The sequence below is a fragment of the Oreochromis aureus genome, linkage group 3 (assembly GCF_013358895.1).
Source record: "Oreochromis aureus strain Israel breed Guangdong linkage group 3, ZZ_aureus, whole genome shotgun sequence".
Classification (NCBI taxonomy): Eukaryota; Metazoa; Chordata; class Actinopteri; order Cichliformes; family Cichlidae; genus Oreochromis; species Oreochromis aureus.
The window spans coordinates 63,524,204-63,544,221 of record NC_052944.1 but is presented as its reverse complement, the minus strand read 5'-3'; the positions used below and the strand labels follow the sequence as shown (position 1 = coordinate 63,544,221).

The 20,018-nt window shown below is 39.1% G+C and overlaps 1 protein-coding gene across 2 annotated transcripts; it reads left to right on the top strand.

Annotated features, from left to right (window-relative positions):
- The first annotated feature begins 1,498 nt into the window (after positions 1-1,498).
- Positions 1,499-13,859, top strand: LOC116328936 (interferon-induced protein with tetratricopeptide repeats 1-like). Of its 2 annotated transcripts, none has more exons than XM_039607245.1 (11): positions 1,499-1,549; positions 1,642-1,792; positions 3,889-4,065; positions 6,670-6,859; positions 6,933-7,124; positions 7,305-7,532; positions 10,557-10,698; positions 10,771-10,894; positions 10,976-11,120; positions 12,505-12,552; positions 12,962-13,859. In XM_039607245.1, the coding sequence occupies exons 2-11, from the start codon at positions 1,788-1,790 to the stop codon at positions 13,172-13,174; spliced, it is 1,464 nt and encodes a 487-aa protein (XP_039463179.1). In that variant the 5' UTR covers positions 1,499-1,549; positions 1,642-1,787; the 3' UTR covers positions 13,175-13,859. The 2 variants fall into 2 exon arrangements, with proteins under 2 accessions (XP_039463179.1, XP_039463178.1); XM_039607244.1 differs by having other exon boundaries at positions 10,768-10,894.
- The last annotated feature ends 6,159 nt before the right edge of the window (positions 13,860-20,018 follow it).

Here is a 20,018-nt window from a genome sequence, read left to right as displayed (position 1 = left end):
GAGGTTAGCCACTTTCAGTGAAATGTGGAAAACACAGATAAAACAGGAAAGACAATAAAATGGAAGAAGGGAAATATTTGTGGTTCTCATCTCCGTCTACAAGGACTAGATTGATTATAATGTAGAGGACAGAGTGTGTACAGTGACACAGTCATAAAGATAAATGGAACGACTTGTTCTGCAAGTCTTTTATATGTCAGCCCTTCATAACTCCTGTTGACTGCAGGCTGTTTACCAGTATAAGTAAAGATATTAGGCATAAAAACACAGAAACCAGCAACACATCATTATTGTGTTATTGTACACAAACAGGAATCCATATACAACACTGAACACAAGCACGAACAACATTGTATTAACCACAAAATTACTGAGATTTTTACTTCTGATTCACAGCTGTAAAGTAACTCTACACAACGCTCCTCTTTCTCTTTTCGTTTCTTCTGCGCAGATATAATTATACAGGCTACAGGTCGTCTAACTACCAGGGTCCAACAAAACAATGGGTACCCATCATATTCGTACTTGTATTCAGAAGTTTTATTTTTCTCTCTTTGTCAGACTTCAGAAACTGTGAAAACTAAAGAAAACAACAGAGGTTAACCACGCACTGACACGTCTGTGTCCGTAAACTCCACTAAAGAATGTCAACCAGGCCACAGCAATTGTTTCTGCTCAGTCAGCATTAACCCCACCCCTGGGTGGGGTTAATGCTGGGGTTAATGAACACACATGTTATGTGTGTTCAACCTAACCTCTGGCGCCGTTGCCCACCTCTTAATTTTAAATACATTAGACACCGAGGGTTCTCATAATGCACCATGAACATAAGAAAACATAATGACAAAAGACATAATAATAAAGACAAGAATAAAGCAAACTATAACAAGGGCGGCAGACAGACATATCAAGTCAACTCTTCAAGTAATTAATTGTAATTAATTAAACCTGGAAATAAATAAATAATTTATTGCATATTTTCAATGAAATTAATCAGCATTTAACTGTCTATCTATTCATCTAATTAATTAATTAATTTCAATTTCAATTAATTATGTCATATTTAATTTTGAAACTCCTGGTCATTTTTTTTTTTTACCTTTCTTAAAACTATTTTCACTTCAGTGAAGAAGTTGAATCCGTACTTAAGCTTTTACTTGAGTATTTTTTTTTTTTACACTAGTATTTCTACTATCTCAGAAGAATGTCTGTACTTTTGCCACCTCTGTTAGTAGTAGTATCTGTATTATTTCTGGTGGTTTTCAGAAACCAGAAAGTTGCTGTGAAGCTAATGTGGACTCACGTCATGTTACAAGAAAGAGCCCCTCTCTTCCTCAGTGTACACACCGATGAAGATGAAGAAGCGATTACGCGACCGATCAGTGAGAAACCCTGAACTCAGATCTATCATTTACAGATCAATGGCTGATCAGTGATCTGTGGAGACGCTCTCAGCTGAGATGCAGAAGCGAAACTTAACGTCCCCTCGTGGTGCCTTCAAAGACCCCTCCTGAGGTCAGGTGAAACAGAAAGCCCAGCCTTCTCGTCGGTACGCTTTCCTCCTGTCTCAATATGTGCCTCCCGTCTCCTAACATACTTTATATTTATGGCCATTAAAATCTCTCTTTTACTTGTTTTCAGCGGGGCCCTGAAGGCACCACGACAACAGATAGGTGTGTGTGTGGTTTGTGTGACAAAGGTGACAGCTTCACAGATCGGTCCACTCACTCTTCGTGTTCAGTCATCAGTTTGCTGTGTCTAAGGAGGAGGTCTCTGTTTGCTCCAACATGAGGTCAGTCTGCAAACCTCTGATCAATAATCGATCATTTATCACAAATTGAACCACCTGAGTGGAGTTTAAATCCAGCAGTAGTTTAGTTCACCTGGCGCTCAGGTGCACGCAGAGGGATACAAAGTAACAGTCCAGAGTCCGTGGACCTGTGCATCTAACAGGTGACTGATATCAGTGGAAGAGGAAAAAGTGGAGATTAAATAATTATAAAACCTTTATGTGAAAATACTTATTTGTGCTACAGTTATCAATTACTTTAGTAATCAAATATTCTATCAGTTATTTAATTGATAAATCAAATAACAAATACTTTTGTATTATTAATGAGTAATACACATTTATAATAAATATTTAAAAGCGAAAAACAAAAATGTGTTTTTATAATGAGCTGCTCTCTTGTTTCATTTTTTAAAATGTTAATGTTTGATTAGTTGAACTGGATACTGGATATGACATCACTGTTTTTACAGCCACAATAATATGGTCTGTTATCACACACACACACACACACACACACACACACACACACACACACACACACACACACAGAGAGAGAGGGAGAGACATTCACATTATATGTGTTGTTTACAGATAATGTTCTGATCAGTATTGATCATAGTTAACTATCAGTAAATTCACACATGAATCAAGCTGCTATTATTGTTCAAAAGTATAATGATGAGTTAGAGACGCCCATCGTTATCTTCTCTACACACACAAAGTCTAAACATTAGAATAAATATTCTCACTACTCAGACTACATGTCTCTGCTAATCTATTGATCAGACTTATATCTTTATCTTTTATTAATATTAAATTTGATCTACTTACCTCTTCTGGTTTACCACTCTGACCATCAACACATTGTTAACACATAAGGCTGAGTGTCTAGCTCAGCTGTGATGGAGCAGTCAGGGGGATTTCAGTTATTCTTTACTCCACGTTACACGACACACAAGAATGTATTCATAGCTTTACACAGATGCCAGAAGATGCCAGATGCCTTTCACTTCATGAGGCTCTCAAAGTTGTTAATTAGAACATTTTCAAAGTCTCTGCATATTGGGCAAAAGAAACCTTAATCATATTTAGAGTCTTTTCTCTGCCTAATTAGCCAAATTTCCTTTATTCTGCTCAACTAAAGAAGTGGACGGTACACTTCTGAGAGGATGAGGTGACTTTTGTTTGTGTTACATGGTCTCATTGGTCCCTTCAGTCCCAGCTGACACTTGTCCCTTCTTACTTGTCACAGGTTGCACTAACACTTTAACCTCAGGACTCTCACCCTTCAGTTCTTGTGCAGTCGACCTTTAATTTGTTGTTTCACAATCATGCATAGAGTCTCTGTACAGTGACTGAACAGTGTCAAGCAAACAAGCTCAGTTCCTGGAGAGCAATGCATGGCACTGCACTGAGGAGTGCACAGAGTGCTGCACACTTAGTGGAAAGCTTGGAATGCACTTCATTCATTCTACTACTGATCCAGCCTAAACTTCCCATCCTTGGGTATCAAAATCCACACAATTTAGCCCTGATTGCTCACAACTACTTTGCATGCATGTTCGAATCCGTGCTCGTGCTTGCCTTCTTCAGTGCTCACCTCTTCAACAATATTAATTCCAGATCATGAACACTGGTAACTGAAAAACGCGGGCAACTGAGGCATCTAACATCAATAACTAGACATTTTAACACTGGCGTGTGATCGAATGAATTAAACAAAAACAAATTGTGTGGTCTCATATCCAAAAATATTTAACAGAACAATATCAAAAATATTCCACAAGTACAAACCTGTGTATCACAACATTAGCTGTCCCCCTGTGTTTGTGTCTCACTCCACATCTAAGGTTTCTTCTGGTTCCTCAGTGTGAGATTCAAACCACAGATCTACTTCACATCATTGATTTCATTGATTGATCACATAAACTGAATTTTTGTCAAGGAGAGGAGCTGGGAGGTCTGACATGTGCTGGTCTTAGAAACAGGATCCTCAGGTGTGTCAGAGCACTGAGTGAGCCTCAGTTCAGCCAGTCCAGGTTTGATGCTCTCCCTCTGATGGTCCTCACAGCTTTTTCTTTGTGACTCTCTTACAGTGAAGATAGCAGCGCTCTGCTCAGCAGGCTGCAGCAGTTGCAGTGTCACTTCACCTGGGATCTGAAGATCGACGTGGACCTGGAAAAACTGAGCACTCGACTACACATTGACATAGATTTTCATCAGAGTCAGTGTGAGGGAGGGAGTTGCTCCTACAGCCTCTTGGCTTATTGCAGGTACAGTTTCTGGAGCTGTCTGATGAAAGAAAAGCTAAAGTGGATTTATTCTGCTCATTCAAATCTCAACACTTTTATTTCTGGGACTCTGCTACAGAAGAGAAGAGCTAACATTAGCCAGAAGAAAGACAGTTTTTCTCACTGAAGTCCGTCTGACCAAAGAGAAATTTGACTGTCAAAGGAAACTGTGGTCAGCATCAGCAGGATTTATATTTGAATGATAGAGAGATTGTCTTGTTGTCAGGATCAGATCCAACTCTGAGCTGTCTTTCTTCTGCTAATGTTACCTACCAGCAGTGTTCCTGCTGCTAACCAGTGTTGGGACTAACGCGTTATTAAGTAACGCGTTACAGTAACTACGTTATTATTGTGGTAACGAGCACGGTAACTAGTTCTTATGCCAAAACCAGGAACGCGTTACTCGTTACTGGGATTTAGATAGGCTCGTTACTCGTTACTTCATGTGGTGGATATGGCGGAGCTTCCACAGATTCAATAACATTAGCAAGTGGTGGAAGCCAGCAGGTGGATGAAGGAAAAGGGAGGCAAGAGGAGAGACCCGAAGCGGCCGCCGGTCCGAGTGTCAGGTGAACTGAACTTCAGGTAAGAAGTTATGACCTGCAGTCTATCGGAGTCAGATATAAACCAAGTTTAGGTGGAGTTTATTTTCGGTATGCTGACATTTTCGTACTGCGTGCTAGCTAGCATGACGGAGTTTCTATACAGCTGGGTGGGTGCTATGTTACTGATGTTGAACTTTATTTTGTTCATACGGTTAATTATTAGAGTTCCCAACCGTCCCGTAAAAAACAGAATCGTCTGGTATTCAGAGAAAATATTACGCGTTTCGTATTGAGGTGAAAAGGAACACAGTTTGTCCCGGACTTCAGCTACAATGAAAAAGACACAAAGCTGAAGCTGCACAGCTGCCTCTTCTTCTCTCATTCTCTCCCGTTTCTACTTCAATCACGAAACTGATCAATGATCAGCTGATCGGCTTTTCTCTCTTGTTTATTTATCGCCCACTTTGCGCCAGAAAGAGGAAACCAGCGGATGTCGCGTTAAACAACAGCAGCACGTTTAAGCTTGATCAGCTGTTGTTAGAATTTATTTAATATTAATTTCTAGTATCAGCTGATGTTTGCTGGAGCCACAGCTGTAAAGCTGCTGGTCATGATATCGGTTTGGTTATCTGGTGAGAGGGAAACATGAAGATGAAACCAGGAGATGTCCTTACTGAATCATCAGAGCTGAACAGCTGATGGAGAAACAGGTTTACCTTTTAGGTGACATGAATGAGTTGAAGGGAAGTTGTGAGCTTCTTTCTGACCGACAAATAACACCAGGATCCTTTTCTAAGTAGCTGACAGCTGGTAACTGTGCAGGGGCGGGTCTAGCAAAGTGTTGCCAGGGGGCCAGGTAGGGCATTAACAGGGAAAGGGGGGGACAAGGAAATACTTTTCTTTATTATTCTCATTTAAAATGTCTCGCTTTTAAAAAAATAATTATCTGAGTCTTACGACAAACAATTGATAGATCGATACATATATACCATCAGAACAGTGTACATCACTGTCACAACAGTGTTTATTTTCATTCAAAGGCTTTATGATTTTTCCTATAATGGTTGGCGGTCTCTAGTCAAAATGCCCGGGGACGATTTTTTTTTGGCCCAGTCCAGCCCTGGATGCAGCTCATCTGCAGTCTGGTGTTACCTACATCTTCCTATTCAGAAGGCAGAATTTCCAAGTTCTGAGTACAATCAAAAGCACCACGACTGCAGTTTTGTGTTGGATGTAAAAAGCAGGCTAGAATCATGGCGGGCGGTCAATGACGGTCCAGGCGTGGGATTTCTCTCGTGGAAATGTGCACATTATTTTTCCTTTCTATTGGTAGGTGGCACAGTGCACTTGTGGCAAGTAAGCAAGCTAGAAGACTGGCAATCTTGCTGGGTATCCAGTTACGGAAGCAACACATTAACAAGAGAATTCTGAGTAAAACCAAAGTTACTTTCCCTAGTAACTAGTTACTCTGAAAGTAACGAGTAACTTGAAGTAACTGAGTTACTTTTTTAGAGAAGTAACTAGTAATGTAACTAAGTTACTAATTTAAAGTAACTTACCCAACACTGCTGCTAACACAGATGAATTTTAAATTATTTCATGTAACAACATTTTGTCTGGAGTAGATAAGGCTGGCTCATTTTCAACTGACTCAGTTAATATTATGAATAAACAATCACCAGATTTATCCAGCATAGCAAAGCTACACCTAGAAGAAAAACTTCAGCTTGCTTTATGTTTACCTCATTATTTTAACCTTAATAGATACACGTGATAGGAAGAGAAAAATTATTTGAGTATTGGACTAAAGTTTCTGATTCTTTACAAAGCTGGTACTATCTTGATATAATCTGCCTCCTGAAGCTTGTTTGGACTCTTATTTTTCTGGTTGAAATGCAGTAATTAACCCTGGAGTCAAGAACCTCAGATAAAAACCTTAATGAATCATCAACAAGTGTTAGTTGAACTCTCAAGTAATTTTCTCATCAGGTGTTGTAAACACCAGATGTGGAACATCTGTTGATGACCTGTTGGTCCTCAGGTATCTTCAGGATCAACGAGAGGAAGCGCTGTCACTTTTAAACCAATCAGAGGAGACCATCAGGGAGAGTTACGGTGATGAGAGTGAGAAGCGGCTGATTGTGACGTATGGAGACATGGCCTGGCTGAAATACCATAATGGAGACTTTGCACAGTCACAAAGCTACTGTCAGAGAGTCGAGGACATACTGGTATGTACACCAATCAGATCAAACATGATGATCACTGCTGTTGAACCTCTGACGCTTCCTTCTCCATCTGCAGGTGAAGTATCCCACTGGTTCATCAGGAAGTTTCCTTCCAGAGGTGTACGGCGATCAAGCCTGGACCTATTTCAAGGTGTCATGGTCTTCTCTCTCCAAAGCCATCGACTGTTTTCATAAAGCACTTGAGGTACAGCGTCATGACGCAGAGTGGAACGCCGGCTACGCCATCGCCCTCTTTCACAGAGAACAGGTCAGTTTTATGTTAAGAATGAAGAGTATTAACTTATATGGATATTTCCCTATAAAGCACCAAATGATGAGAGTAAACCTTAAGGCTCCTTCAGTGTCAGTATGATTCTTAGAAGTTTCACTGGCTAATTCTTTTATTCAAGGGAAATAAACTGCAGACTAACCAGTTTCTCATCTGCAGTGGTTTTTAGGAAATAAACAGGAAGATGAGGAATCCCAAGCCACCACACAGCTTCGCTTTGCGTTAGAGATCAACCCAAATAACGCTGTTCTGCAGTGCATGCTGGCCTTGAAGCTGACGGCTTATAAGAAATACGAAGAGGCTGACGGTTTGGTGAAGAAAGCACTAGAAAATGATCCCGATAACCCTCACGTCATCCGGCACTCCGGAAATTACTTATATAATCGGGTAAGTCTGCAGCCTTGGCCTTATAAATGCTATTTCTTCCTACTGGGTCTTTGGCTTAGTAACAGCAGATCAAAGCAAAAGTGAAGAAATCCATCTGTAGAGACTCTTCGGTTTAATTTTTCATTTTCTTCATAGAAAATATTGTAACAATATTTACAGTATATCAAGGTGCCTGCAGTGTTATACTTAGAAATTCATTCAATGTTAACAACTTGGTGACAGTGAGGAGACGAGAACGCCAACAGACTCCAACGCTAGGAGAATGGCTGCCTGACCTGAGGGTAAAGGTACCAGATAATTGAAGTCCAAGATTGTAGTCTGGAAATCTATCTGGAAACATCCTTTGTGCCATTAGCTTCTGTTTTGACATATAAAAAACAGAGTAACTGAAGGCACATGACCCAGTACTGTGACAGTAGTAAATAAACAAGCTTTCATTGTAGCTGCTCTCTCTGGTAGAACAACAAAACAAGCTGTTACCACAGCAGCAGGAGACATGTTGAGTACATTTCAGATTTGTTCTGTAAACACTGTGTGCAGGAATACCTGCCTTTGCTTCAAGAACAGCAAAAATGGAAAATGAAAAGAGAAGTTTGAATCCATGAGTTAATTTTCTAGTACTGGAATCTGCTGCTCCTATTGGCTCTCGGTTGTTGAGTGGGATACGTGAGTGGTCTTGTATAGTCTTTGTTTGTTGTAATACACAGTACAATCAGACAGAAAGACCTATGACAAAACTTTACTTTCCAGCAATCATATTACGTTAACATTTAGATTTCTGTGCTGGTCAGCCTGATTTTCACTGCACATTGGACCTAGTTACCTTGTCTCTAAATCTCACTCCTTGACACTGCTTTCAGTTTGTTGACTTTCACACCTGGTTCTTTGAGGTGTGCTGCTTGCATTTGTAAGATTTTGCTGTGAACAGACAACATGCAGTGAAAGGAGCTCCCCACGCAGGTGAAGCAAGCCATCCTTAAGACAGTGCTGGAAATTAATCGTACCCACTCAAAAAAATGAGACTTTGGGCACAATTTGGATATTTTCACTTACGGGTAAACTCGCTTTTGTTTCCAACGGTTTAAACATTAATGTCTGTGTGTTGAGTTATGTAGAGCAGAAATCAAATTTATGTTGTTATTAGAGGTGGGACTCGATTAAGAAAATTAATATAATTAATTTGAGGCTTTGTAATTAATTAATTGTGATTAATCGCATTTAATCGCACAAGAAAACACCTTATTCAACCTTGCTTTTCCTTCTAGTTAACATTTCACTTGTGATTTTACATTATGTACTTTTGTGCTTATTTTAGTTCTTTGTTTTATATGTATCTGCTGCTTCTCCTACGTATCAGTGACAGCGATCTGTTTGCATACCTAGTACTTGCTTTGGTCCTATTTCTATTTACCTCTCTTTTATTCTCTATGTTTACTTGTTAAGCACATTGGTATACCCCTGGTTTTTAAGTTTGCTTTATAATTAAAGTTTATTATTATTATAAGAAAATTTGCCCCAAAGTGCAAAAGTATTTTTTAATTTATAGGGTTTTAGTGAGCGACAGAATCAAATAATAGACATGGACATGAATATTGTAAACTCAATCTCTTTTAATTTATGGGGGGAAAAGCATTTAAACTACATTTCAGTTCAAAATAGAGAAGCAAAAATAATACCCCTGGCCAAAATTGGGCAGACTCAAAAATAAAGTGCTATTTTAAGAACTTTAAGCACATTTTCAAAATGGTATTGTCTTTAAATAATAATAAAATAAATTCAACATATTTATGATATCATCTTCTTAAAAAAATAAGGCAGAAACATAGAAGGCAGAAATACAAGAAGGCCTATGACTCAATGCCCCACACCTGGATCCTGGAATGCCTGGAACTATACAAGATCAATAGGACCCTTAGAGCTTTCATCAGGAACTCAATGGGAATGTGCCAAACAACACTAGAGGCCAACCTCAAGCCCATAGAACAAGTCACCATCAAGTGCGGGATCTACCAAGGAGATGCTCTGTCCCCACTGCTGTTCTGCATAGGCCTGAACCCCCTCAGTGAGATCATTGACTACTGAACGGAGCAGTTGTCAGCCACCTCCTGTACATGGATGACATCAAGCTGTATGCCAAGAGTGAACGAGACATTAAATTAACTGATCCACACTACCAGGATATACAGCAATGACATCGGGATGTCATTCGGGCTGGAGAAGTGTATTTGGATGATAACACGAGGGACGATAGTCTGAACTGAGGGGATTGAACTACCAGAAGGCAACATTGCAGACATAGAGGACAGTTACAAGTACCTGGGGATCGCGCAGGCGAATGGGAACCATGAAGAGACCACTAGAAAAGCTGCAACCACCAAGTACCTGCAGAGGGTCAGGCAAGTCCTGAGGAGTCAGCTGAACAGTAAGAACAAGGTCTGGGCCATCAACACCTACAGCCTGCCCGTGATCAGGTACCCTGCTGGCATAATAGGCTGGCCAAAGGAGGAGATAGAAGCCACTGACATCAAGACAAGGAAGCTCCTGACCATGCATGGAGGGTTTCACCCCAAGTCCAGCACCCTGAGGCTAAACGCTAAGCGGAAGGGAGGAGGCCGGGAACTGGTGAGTGTCAGCACCACAGTCCAGGATGAGACAACGAACATCTATGAAAACATTGTGAAGATGGCCCCAACTGACCGCGTGCTCAGTGAATACCTCAGACATGTGGGGTTTTTTTGGTATGGTGAATGTGTTCAAGGTAGACACACGTAATTAATGCCAGGTGTTGTTGTTTGGAAGGAAGCAAACAGTTTGTGATCGCTACACTGTTATGTTAAATGGCTTTGGAATAAGAATTCTAAAAAACAAGATAGGTGCGGCTGGAGTTATTGAACTGTAGCAAGTTTAATAAGTTCATTCATACCAGTCACCCCGCCAACAGACACCTCCGTGGCTTCAAGCGTGGGCGTAGCCTCTCTCTCTACATATATTTGTATCTGATTAGTGTTTTTAAATGTGTTTCAGAAACGACTGGATGAGGCTATTGATGTGATTAAGCGAGGCCTGAAAAGGGGTGATCAATTACCTTCCTTCAACCACCAGCTGGCTATGTGCTACAAGCAGAAGAAAATTGCTGAACAGTGCCGCAGGCCCTTCAGCAACAGAGGTACACAGAAGTATACTGCATGTTATCCTTTAATAAACACCACTCAAAACATATTTTAATGCTCCACAGAAGAGGTGCGTAAGTGGAGGCGTTGCTGTATCAGTCACCTTGAAGATGCTGTGAAGATGAAGCCATCCTTTGACCAGGCGTGGGCTGAACTGGCACTGCTGTATGCAGAAGAAGGGGATATGAGCAGGTACCCGTCTAAACAAAGCAGCAGGGCTTCCTCCTTTCTTTCCTCTGGCTGTAAATTCCTCATCATCTCTTTGTTTCTCAGGGCTGAGGAGACTTTCAAGCAGTGCTTGGAGAAGTTACCAGAGTTGAAGGAGAAAAGGGTTTGTCAGATTATCCATCAGCGCTACGGTGACTTTCATCTTTATCACAAAAAAAATGAGGCTCAAGCCATCGCTCACTATACCAAGGTAAGTTTCTAGGTGCCAGACTCTGATTGGTCCTCACTGACGAAAAAATGAAGGTGACAGGTAGCTGATTCATCAGAGGGCAAATTACACCAAGGTGAGGCAGCTGCATGTACAGTGTTAGACATGCAGCTGCCTCTTAATGTTCCACGGTTCAACTAGGGATGGACGGATCCAAAATACAGTATTGGTATCAGTGCGATGCTGACCTAAATTACTGGACCGGATATTGGGTAGAAATTAAAAATGTAACCCAATCCATTAAATATCACAAACATTGCGACATGGTGTAACCCAGGTGGTCACCTTACCACGTTGGAGCAGTATGTGTCATGTGATAGAGCGGCTGTTGTGTACAAGACCTGTTGGCGGTCTGGAGTCACTTCACGCTGAAAGCATTTGGAGCCTTGTTACGTGCCACCAAACCGGCATTTCATCTCCAAGCAAGCTATCCTAGAAAAGTAAAGCAAGTGTGTAAGTTAATCTCTGAATGTTTGTAAAGCATTCCTACGTTAAGCTTAACAACTGATATATGAAGCTGGGACATCTGTCATTGCTAAGTCTGACCGTACAATGAATAGACTCAAGTTTTAGTTTGAAAAGAACTGTGTTGCAGGCTAAACAGTTCTGTGGTTCGAAAAAAACAAAACCCCCAAAAATAATGAAAAAAACTTTTTTTCATACGTGTTAAGTTTTGTATAGAAATTACACAAAAGTCAATCTCAGGTTAAATGTGATAGAAACAGGTTACACATCATGAAGGATGGATGTGTATTTATGTTCAGCTTTAAGTATAAAAGGGTCCATTCTACAACCTCTTTTTCTTTTTAAGTTGTTGAATATAAACATTATTTTGTGCTGATATTGTACTTCTTTTTTTCAGAACCAAAGAGTTGTTGAAATCTGCATAAAATTGCATTTTAAATTACTTTTCAATATTACTTTAAAGTTCTGCTAAAAGTTTAAGTAAAAAGATCAGTATTGCTGAACTGAAGTATTTTGGGTGCAGTGTTTTTTTGCATCCAAGTAGAATAGAATAGCTTTAGTGTTTTGTCTTTTAAAACTTGAGTAGGAACTTGTGCAAAGTTCGCAGCAAATATTAAAAAAACAACTTTCTTGATTATAAAATAGACAATATCGGATTCATATCGGTTTCAGCAGATTTTCAAATTTATGATATCGGTATCGGACATAAACAAGAGGTATTGTGCCATCTCTAGTTTCAACCCAAGAATAACAATGAAAGAAGATAAACTAACAGGCCTTGTTTGGAGGGTGGAGGTGTCGGGGCAGTAATGTGAAACATTTCACCGCTCACATCTACCACATGACCTTGGTATGGATGGATTTATCTTAATGATAGTTTTCTGCTGTTTTCTCTCTGCAGGTGCTGCTGATACCACTGAAAAAATCTGAGTGGAGACAGTGTGCTAAGGTGAGCACTAGAGACATAACAAAGGTTACATGTTATACAAACAGTGTTGTTACTAACTCATGGGGTGTGAGCAAAACCTCATATCAAAGCTCACTTGATTTAAATGATTTGTTCAATACCACCTACTTGTGCTCCTGAGGACTGTTTTCAACTTCAACTTGAAAACTACTGGTGACTGCCAGTGGTACTGTCTTTCACTAGGTCATGTGAGGAGATGTGGCATCAGTCCCACTTTGGATGGTGCACCTGTAAAAATCTTGTAAAATTGTAAAACATCGTTTTGTTTTTTTTATTAAAGCATAAAGGCCATAATATTTTCTCCCACTGAAAACGTTACGTCCAGATGAACAGAATCTACTTCTTTGGAACAGAAATTAATATTTCATTGTTCCTTTATTTTCTCCTGCAGAAACTGAAGCAGATCGCTGAGAGACGTCGGTCAAGGAATCCAGGTGATGGTGAAGCTCTCGCTCTGCTGGGTCAGGTGGCCAGAGCTGAGGGCAACAACAAGAAAGCTGCTGAGTTTTATGAAGAAGCTCTGAACTATGACAAGGACAATGAAGAGTACCTGTCTGCTCTGTGTGAGCTGCGTCTGGAGCTGCAGGGATCATCCTCTGATTAATCAGGATCAATGCAAAAACTGGCTATAACTAACTCTTAAAATCTTATATCAAGCCAAAAATAATTTGTTATCTTGTTTGGAGAGTGATACACTCAGAGAGAGCAGGATGCAATTAATCTTTTACAATATGTATTTTATCTCTTAGTTTCTTAGTTAGTTCATCTTCTTTTGCAGTTTCATGTGATCAGTGGTTAAATAAAGGTTGTTGTATATATGCTTTAATTCATATAGTGTAAATGCTTTGTCTTGGTTTAATATAAGAAAATCCTTCAATAACATTCTTGCTCAGTTGCTCTTGTTTTAAGATATTTTCCCTTAAAGTGAGAAAGAAGTAGAGACATTTTGAGTTTATTTGACATAATAAAGTACTTGGATCAAGTGTTTCAACACTCATTTCAATTGATTTCTCACTTCATTAAATGCAAGACGTTGGAAGTAATGATGTACAAATACTGTCACAGTGTTTATGCATATTAAACAGTAACATGTGTACTTCCATTCTCTGTCACACAGTTTTCCTCCTACTGATTAAAAAATGTCAGTAATCTGTATTTTCCCATGGTGCAACTTTGATATGTTTATATGATCACAGAACAAAACATTTCTGGGGGGTTTTGGATGATGTGTGGAGCTGTAAAGTTGTGGATTCTGCTGTGATTTTGAGCTACAGATTTAATTAAAAACATGTCAGTATAACAGACAGTGAGTTGTCTGTATGAACCTTATAACTGATGTTAGATTTAAATAAGTAAAAAAAAAGCATGATAGCTAAAACATGATCAGCTGGTGCTCATTCAGTGTGCTGTTAGGGGCTGGTTGAACTTCTCCAACATTTCTACTTCAGACTTTGTTGTTTTTCTGCTCTCCAGTTTGAGCTGAACCACTTTGACCCTGTTGCTGTGTCCATGTATCATCTGGATAAATTTGTAGTTGGCACAGATTTCCATTCAAAGTGCTGACTGCCAAACTTTTATCCGTGCCTGGTTTTTATCTGGAGGAAAAGTGTTCCCAACTCTTCCTACCGTCCTCTGTCAGCATGACTCCTTCACTTTCAGTCAGAGGTTAGCCACTTTCAGTGGAATGTGGAAACACAGATAAGACAGGAAAGACAATAAAATGGAAGAAATCAAATATGGAGTGAAACATTTGTGGCTCTGTTACACCAAACAAAGAATTTCCTCTTTAAGACTTAACGTGTTATGAAGAGGATCAAGGTGAACTCCATATAATGCAGCTGCTGACTGTTTACTGACCAACAGGAACAGTGCCTCACTTCACTTGTGCTTGCCTTCACCTCTATATGCAGTAAAAGGTTATTTTGGTTAAATATCTTGGGTTTTGTTTTTGGTTAAAATACCAAGTGTTGCACAGTTTTTAATAAAACTGTATTTAAAAAACAAAAACGACATGTTCTGATATCACACAGGTAGAACTGGGCACATCAGGGGGTAAAAACAGCTGGTGATAATTTACTGTTAAAGTTCAAAAGGATGCACATAAGAAAAAGGAAAGTTAGGGAAACTCAAATTAAAGTTTAAGTGTAGAAATTAATACACAGCATTTTCTTTTTATATTCTAAACATGTTTTTGCTGTAGAATATAATTAATGTGGATTAATTTATGAGAATAAGAGAATAAAATGTCCACATTTCAACTACAGCCAGGAGGTGGCAGCACATCTCCTTTATCCTCACTTTCTACTACATGTACCACTGCTCTTATCTCAGTCTACAAGGACTGGAGTGATTATAATGTAGAGGACAGAGTGTGTACAGTGACACAGTCATAAAGATAAATGGAACAACTTGTTCTGCAAGTCTTTTATATGTCAGTCCTTCATAACTCCTGTTGACTGCAGGCTATTTACCAATAAAAGTAAAGATATTAGGCTTAAAAACACACAGAAAACTGCAACACATCATTATTGTGCTATTGTACACAAACAGGAATCCATATACAACACTGAACACAAGCAAGAACAACATTCAAATAACCACAAAATTACTGAGACTTTTACTTTTCACTCACAGCTGTAAAGTCACTCTACACAATGCTCCTCTTTCTCTTTTTCTTTTTCTATGCTGATATTATTATACAGGCTATACTAACAAAACAATGGCTACACATCATACTTGTACTTGTATTCAGAAGTTTTATTTTTCTCTCTCTGTCACTCCTCAACACTGTGAAAACTAAAGAAAACACAAAACTTAACAACGTGTGGACATGTTAGTGTCGGTGTCAGGCCACAGCAATGGTTTCTGCTCAAGCAGCATTAACACCGCCCCCTGGGTGGACATTGAGGGGTCGTGCTGACACCCGCTGCTCTCTGGCAGAAAGCACCATGCCCCCTCCCGTGTTCTAAATGCACTCAGAACAGCATGCAGCAACACCACATATGAGTGGGTGGAGAGAGGTATAGGGTATAGTTCTCTTCTCACCATTGGAGTGGGCAGAGAAGGAGTTGGCCTCTGCTGGCCTCTCTGCTACTGCGGGACAGGGGGCAACCTGCTTGTCTCCATTGCGGGGCAAAGGGCAACATCTCCTGGGTCTGGGGCAGATTGTCCCTCTGGGGATGATGGTTCCTGGCCTGGGGGTATATAGTACAGATCCTTCTCAAAAAATTAGCATATTGTGATAAAGTTCATTATTTCCTGTAATGTTCTGATAAACATTAGAATTTTATGTATTTTAGATTCATTACAATTTTTTGAGATAGGAATTTTGGGTTTTCATGAGTTATGTATGCCAAAATCATCAATATTAAAACAATGAAAGGCTTGAACTACTTCAGTTGTGTGTAATGAATCTAAAATATATAAAAGTCTAATGTTTCTCAGTACATTACAGGAAATAATGAACTTTATCACAATATGCTAATTTTTTGAGAAGGACCTGTATGTTTTGGGAGTGTTCGTGTGTGTACAGTGTTTATTTCTGTTTGTCTCCATGTTGGGCAAGTGTAACTGCGTGTGTGTGCATGAGGATGGGAGTGATGGCATCAGCCACACATGGGTAAAATCAGTCCATACCCCCGCCATGCCTCCACTGCTGTCCCGAATGACTGGCAGTTCAGACAGGTGAAACGTTGTGATCTGACCACCATCCATAGAGCTTTGTGGTCTTTGCATACCAGGTTGTGATACAGACACACAGAATAACATCAATAGAAGTGAGTATACCAAACCACCTCAGCTGCTGCAGAAAGAAGAGCTGCTGTCTTGTTGTTTCTGTGATCACATCTCAAATTTACATAGTGGACAAGGGTTAATTTACATTTAAACACTATAACTAAATTACTTGTGAAATCAGTACCTCAGATCTGAGTAAAGAGTCTGTTCTTCCACCTCACTTGACTTTCAAATGTGGATGCAAAGTTTCTGCTCTCTTGTTACTTGTGTACACTTTCCTCTGTGTTTCCTGTTTAATTTACTCTCTGATTCAGGATTCTGTGCCAAGATGAGATCACAGCAAACAAGTACAAAATAAGCTGTTTGGGATTCAGAAGTTTTTATTGGTTATTATAAGTTCTAATGAATTTTTGAAAAAAGAAAAATGCGAGAAATAGAAAGTAAAACATTAAGTTTTGTTTTATAAGAACAAAGTTCATGTGTGTGTGTGTGTGTGTGGGAGGGGGGGTGCTTTCAGTTGGGAAAATATTTGTGATTGTAATCACTGAAGATAATTTAATTACTTATAATGAAGATTTAATGATGATTTAATAATGTAATCCATCTGAACCACACAATGTACACAATGTATGTGTGTATCTGAAGGAATAATAAGAAGCTGCAATCTAACACACATGTGTGTCGTGAGGGTAGATTTCATGGGGGATTCTGCTGCATTTGTTCATGTGACTGGAATGCAGTTCAACCATTTCTTAGAAACCTTTGAGAGTTCATGATTTTTCATAACAAAACATGTTGACAATGACTGACTTGTAGTTTGATTGTCTTGTTTAGATCTAATCTCTCCTTTCACTGCATCTCTCCTCCTCTCTGTATAAATGTATGAGCTTCATTTGTCAGAGCAGATATAGAACAAAAGCTTTAAACATGTTCCTAGATAAATATACAGCAGGAGCTGAAGCTGGGCAAGCTGTTACTGTGGGAGTGTTTAGGTGAAATTCAAATAATTCAAATAATCGCTGCGTTACACACACGTGCTCTAATGCAGTGTCTGCTTTCATTCATCCTGCAGGGAGTTTCCCTTCTACACTGTTGCTCAGTTTATGTTGGAACAACTTGAACATATACAGGACAATTACTTCTGTTGTTCAGTTCATTCACATCTCTATTGTCTCTACAAAGAAAATGTTTCATTTAGTTAATGGATAAGAAATGGAAATCCAGTCTTCATAATAACACAGTTGGTGTGCAAACAGACTCACATTCAAACTGCTGTCACTTTGTTTCTGAATGACATGAAAAAAAATGCTGCATTTGTGTTTATTCTCAGTCATTGCAAAACTACATTTGGCTCGTAATATGACACAACAAACAAACCCATGAACAATTGTACTCTGATCCACTTCATATGCTTCATAAGCAGGTGTGATGCAGCAGTGTCATGAAGGTTTATTTATTTACAGTGTTTGAATGTTGAGTCATCTCTTGCTGAATCACTGAATTTGTAGTATTATTAATTCATATTCGGGATACAGGAGTTATTATAAGTCATTCTGAAAAAGGCTCTAAGAGAGAAAAATAAAGTAAAGCTGTAATGTAGCGGCTAAGCCTGGGTTTGAAGTCAGTGAGGCGTTCGATGGGCTGACGTGATGCTACTGTTGTGAATGAAAGTTGTTGTATGGGGAAAGTCCAATAACTCCATCCATACTGATCTTATGAGCTCAAGCATTTATTGCTTACCATGGATTCCATGTCACAGTTCATGATCCAATATAAATCACTGCAGCAGAGCCGTCACAAACAGGACCAACATCAGCCTAATTTAATGTTCCTACCTTAAATACAATTATTTACAAAGAAAAAAGAAAGAAAGTCACACATAAGTTGATAAACAAAGGACGAAAATGGAGAAAGTAAGTTTCGTTTTACAAGAAATGGGGGAGCGTTGGGCTCCACCTACTCTGTAGCAGTTTGTCAGAACTGATTCACTTTTTTTTCAGTCACAAAAGAAAAAATAAGTAAACAAGTGAGCTCATAACAAACGAAAAAGCTGGAAGCCAGAGGTCAGATTTAAACATTTGGGGACTTTTCTTATCAACAGGAGAAACGGACATTTTGAAAAGATGATGTCATTGTGGTTATTTACCTAGTTATCTATGAGCTCTACTAACTGGAGCACACACTCATGTAGGTCACACCTAAACTTGATGAGCCAGATTTACACTGATGCTGTCAATGAACTTCAAAACTATATCTAGACAGCCTGACGAGGAAACGGTACATATACTGTCAAAGAACATTAAAATAAGACTGTTTGACTCACAGCCCTGATCCCACATTTAGTTTTTTAAACCATCTTATCGAGTTACTGAGTTAATGAGTTAATGAGTTGCTGCTTGTAAAACAAATTACAGGAAAAGAAAAGAACAGGTTCAAACTGATAACACAAACCATTGTTAAAACTGATCTGACCACATTTTAACATCAACAGTTTGCCTTCAGACAGTTAAATGTTCTTTGGATTCTTAAAGACTTGAATAATGAGTTTGTTTTAAAACAGAAAAAAGAAAACGATTACACTTGCAGTGATGTCTGTTCTGTCTTAAAACTGCTTCCTCAAACTGAACAGTGGGTCTGATGAACCTGAACACAAACCACAACACAGGCTTGTTAGCAGTTGTGCAGGATACATTTTAATTGTATAATTTCTTTGTATCGTGGTTAAAGGTAATATTCAGGTTTATTAGCAGGTTTGAACGGATGTAATCATCCTGTGATGCAAAGTTATGGCTTCATGTAGGACAGCGGTCCCCAACCTTTTTTGCGCCACGAACCGGTTTATGCCCGACAATATTTTCACGGACCGGCAATAAGGTGTCGCGGATAAATACAACAAAATAAAACAAGTACCGGTACTGAAAAAAACAAGATTTATTCATAACACACGTGAAAAGACCCAGGAAAACCGAGTTAACGATAAAAATGATAACAAAATAACGCTGAAAACCGATAAAAACCCTGAAAACCACACATTTCACACCTGAACCTCAACTCTCGCGGCCCGGTACCAAACGACCCACGGACCGGTACCGGTCCGTGGCCTGGGAGTTGGGGACCGCTGATGTAGGACACACGTCTAACCTGCGTGAGAGCTGAAATATATTATTAATACATAATTTATTCTCACCAGAAAACTATAATATGACAAAAAGTTATATTTTTCATATTAATAAAATTTTTTGTATAAATATTTTTATATGTGCATTTAGACTATTTGAGGAATATTCTGATTTTCTGTGTCATAATCACAGACTCATTATGTTGATCAATAGTGAGACAGATACTTTATCGTCCTTGCCATTGTTGAGCAAGTTTGAATAGTGTGATCACTGATGCTGTTCCAGGCAGAAATTGTGTGGGCCCAGCTGTCATTTCTGTGTAGTGTGCACACTGAGTACGATCCTCTTTCTCTGTAGAAACCTATACACTTAGCATGTGAGAGATCAGTTATATATGATATCACTTCCCTTATAAAAGACCAGAAAAACATGAAAACAGGCATTTTGTTGGGGATGAGCTGAAATAAAAATTCCGTCTCTTTAAATCAAAAGATCTTTACTTTTTTTTTTAAAGAACATGAAAGTTTTGAAAAGCAGAGCTTACAAAGTTTTAACACCTGGACATTGTTAGTAACACACATGACACACTGAGAA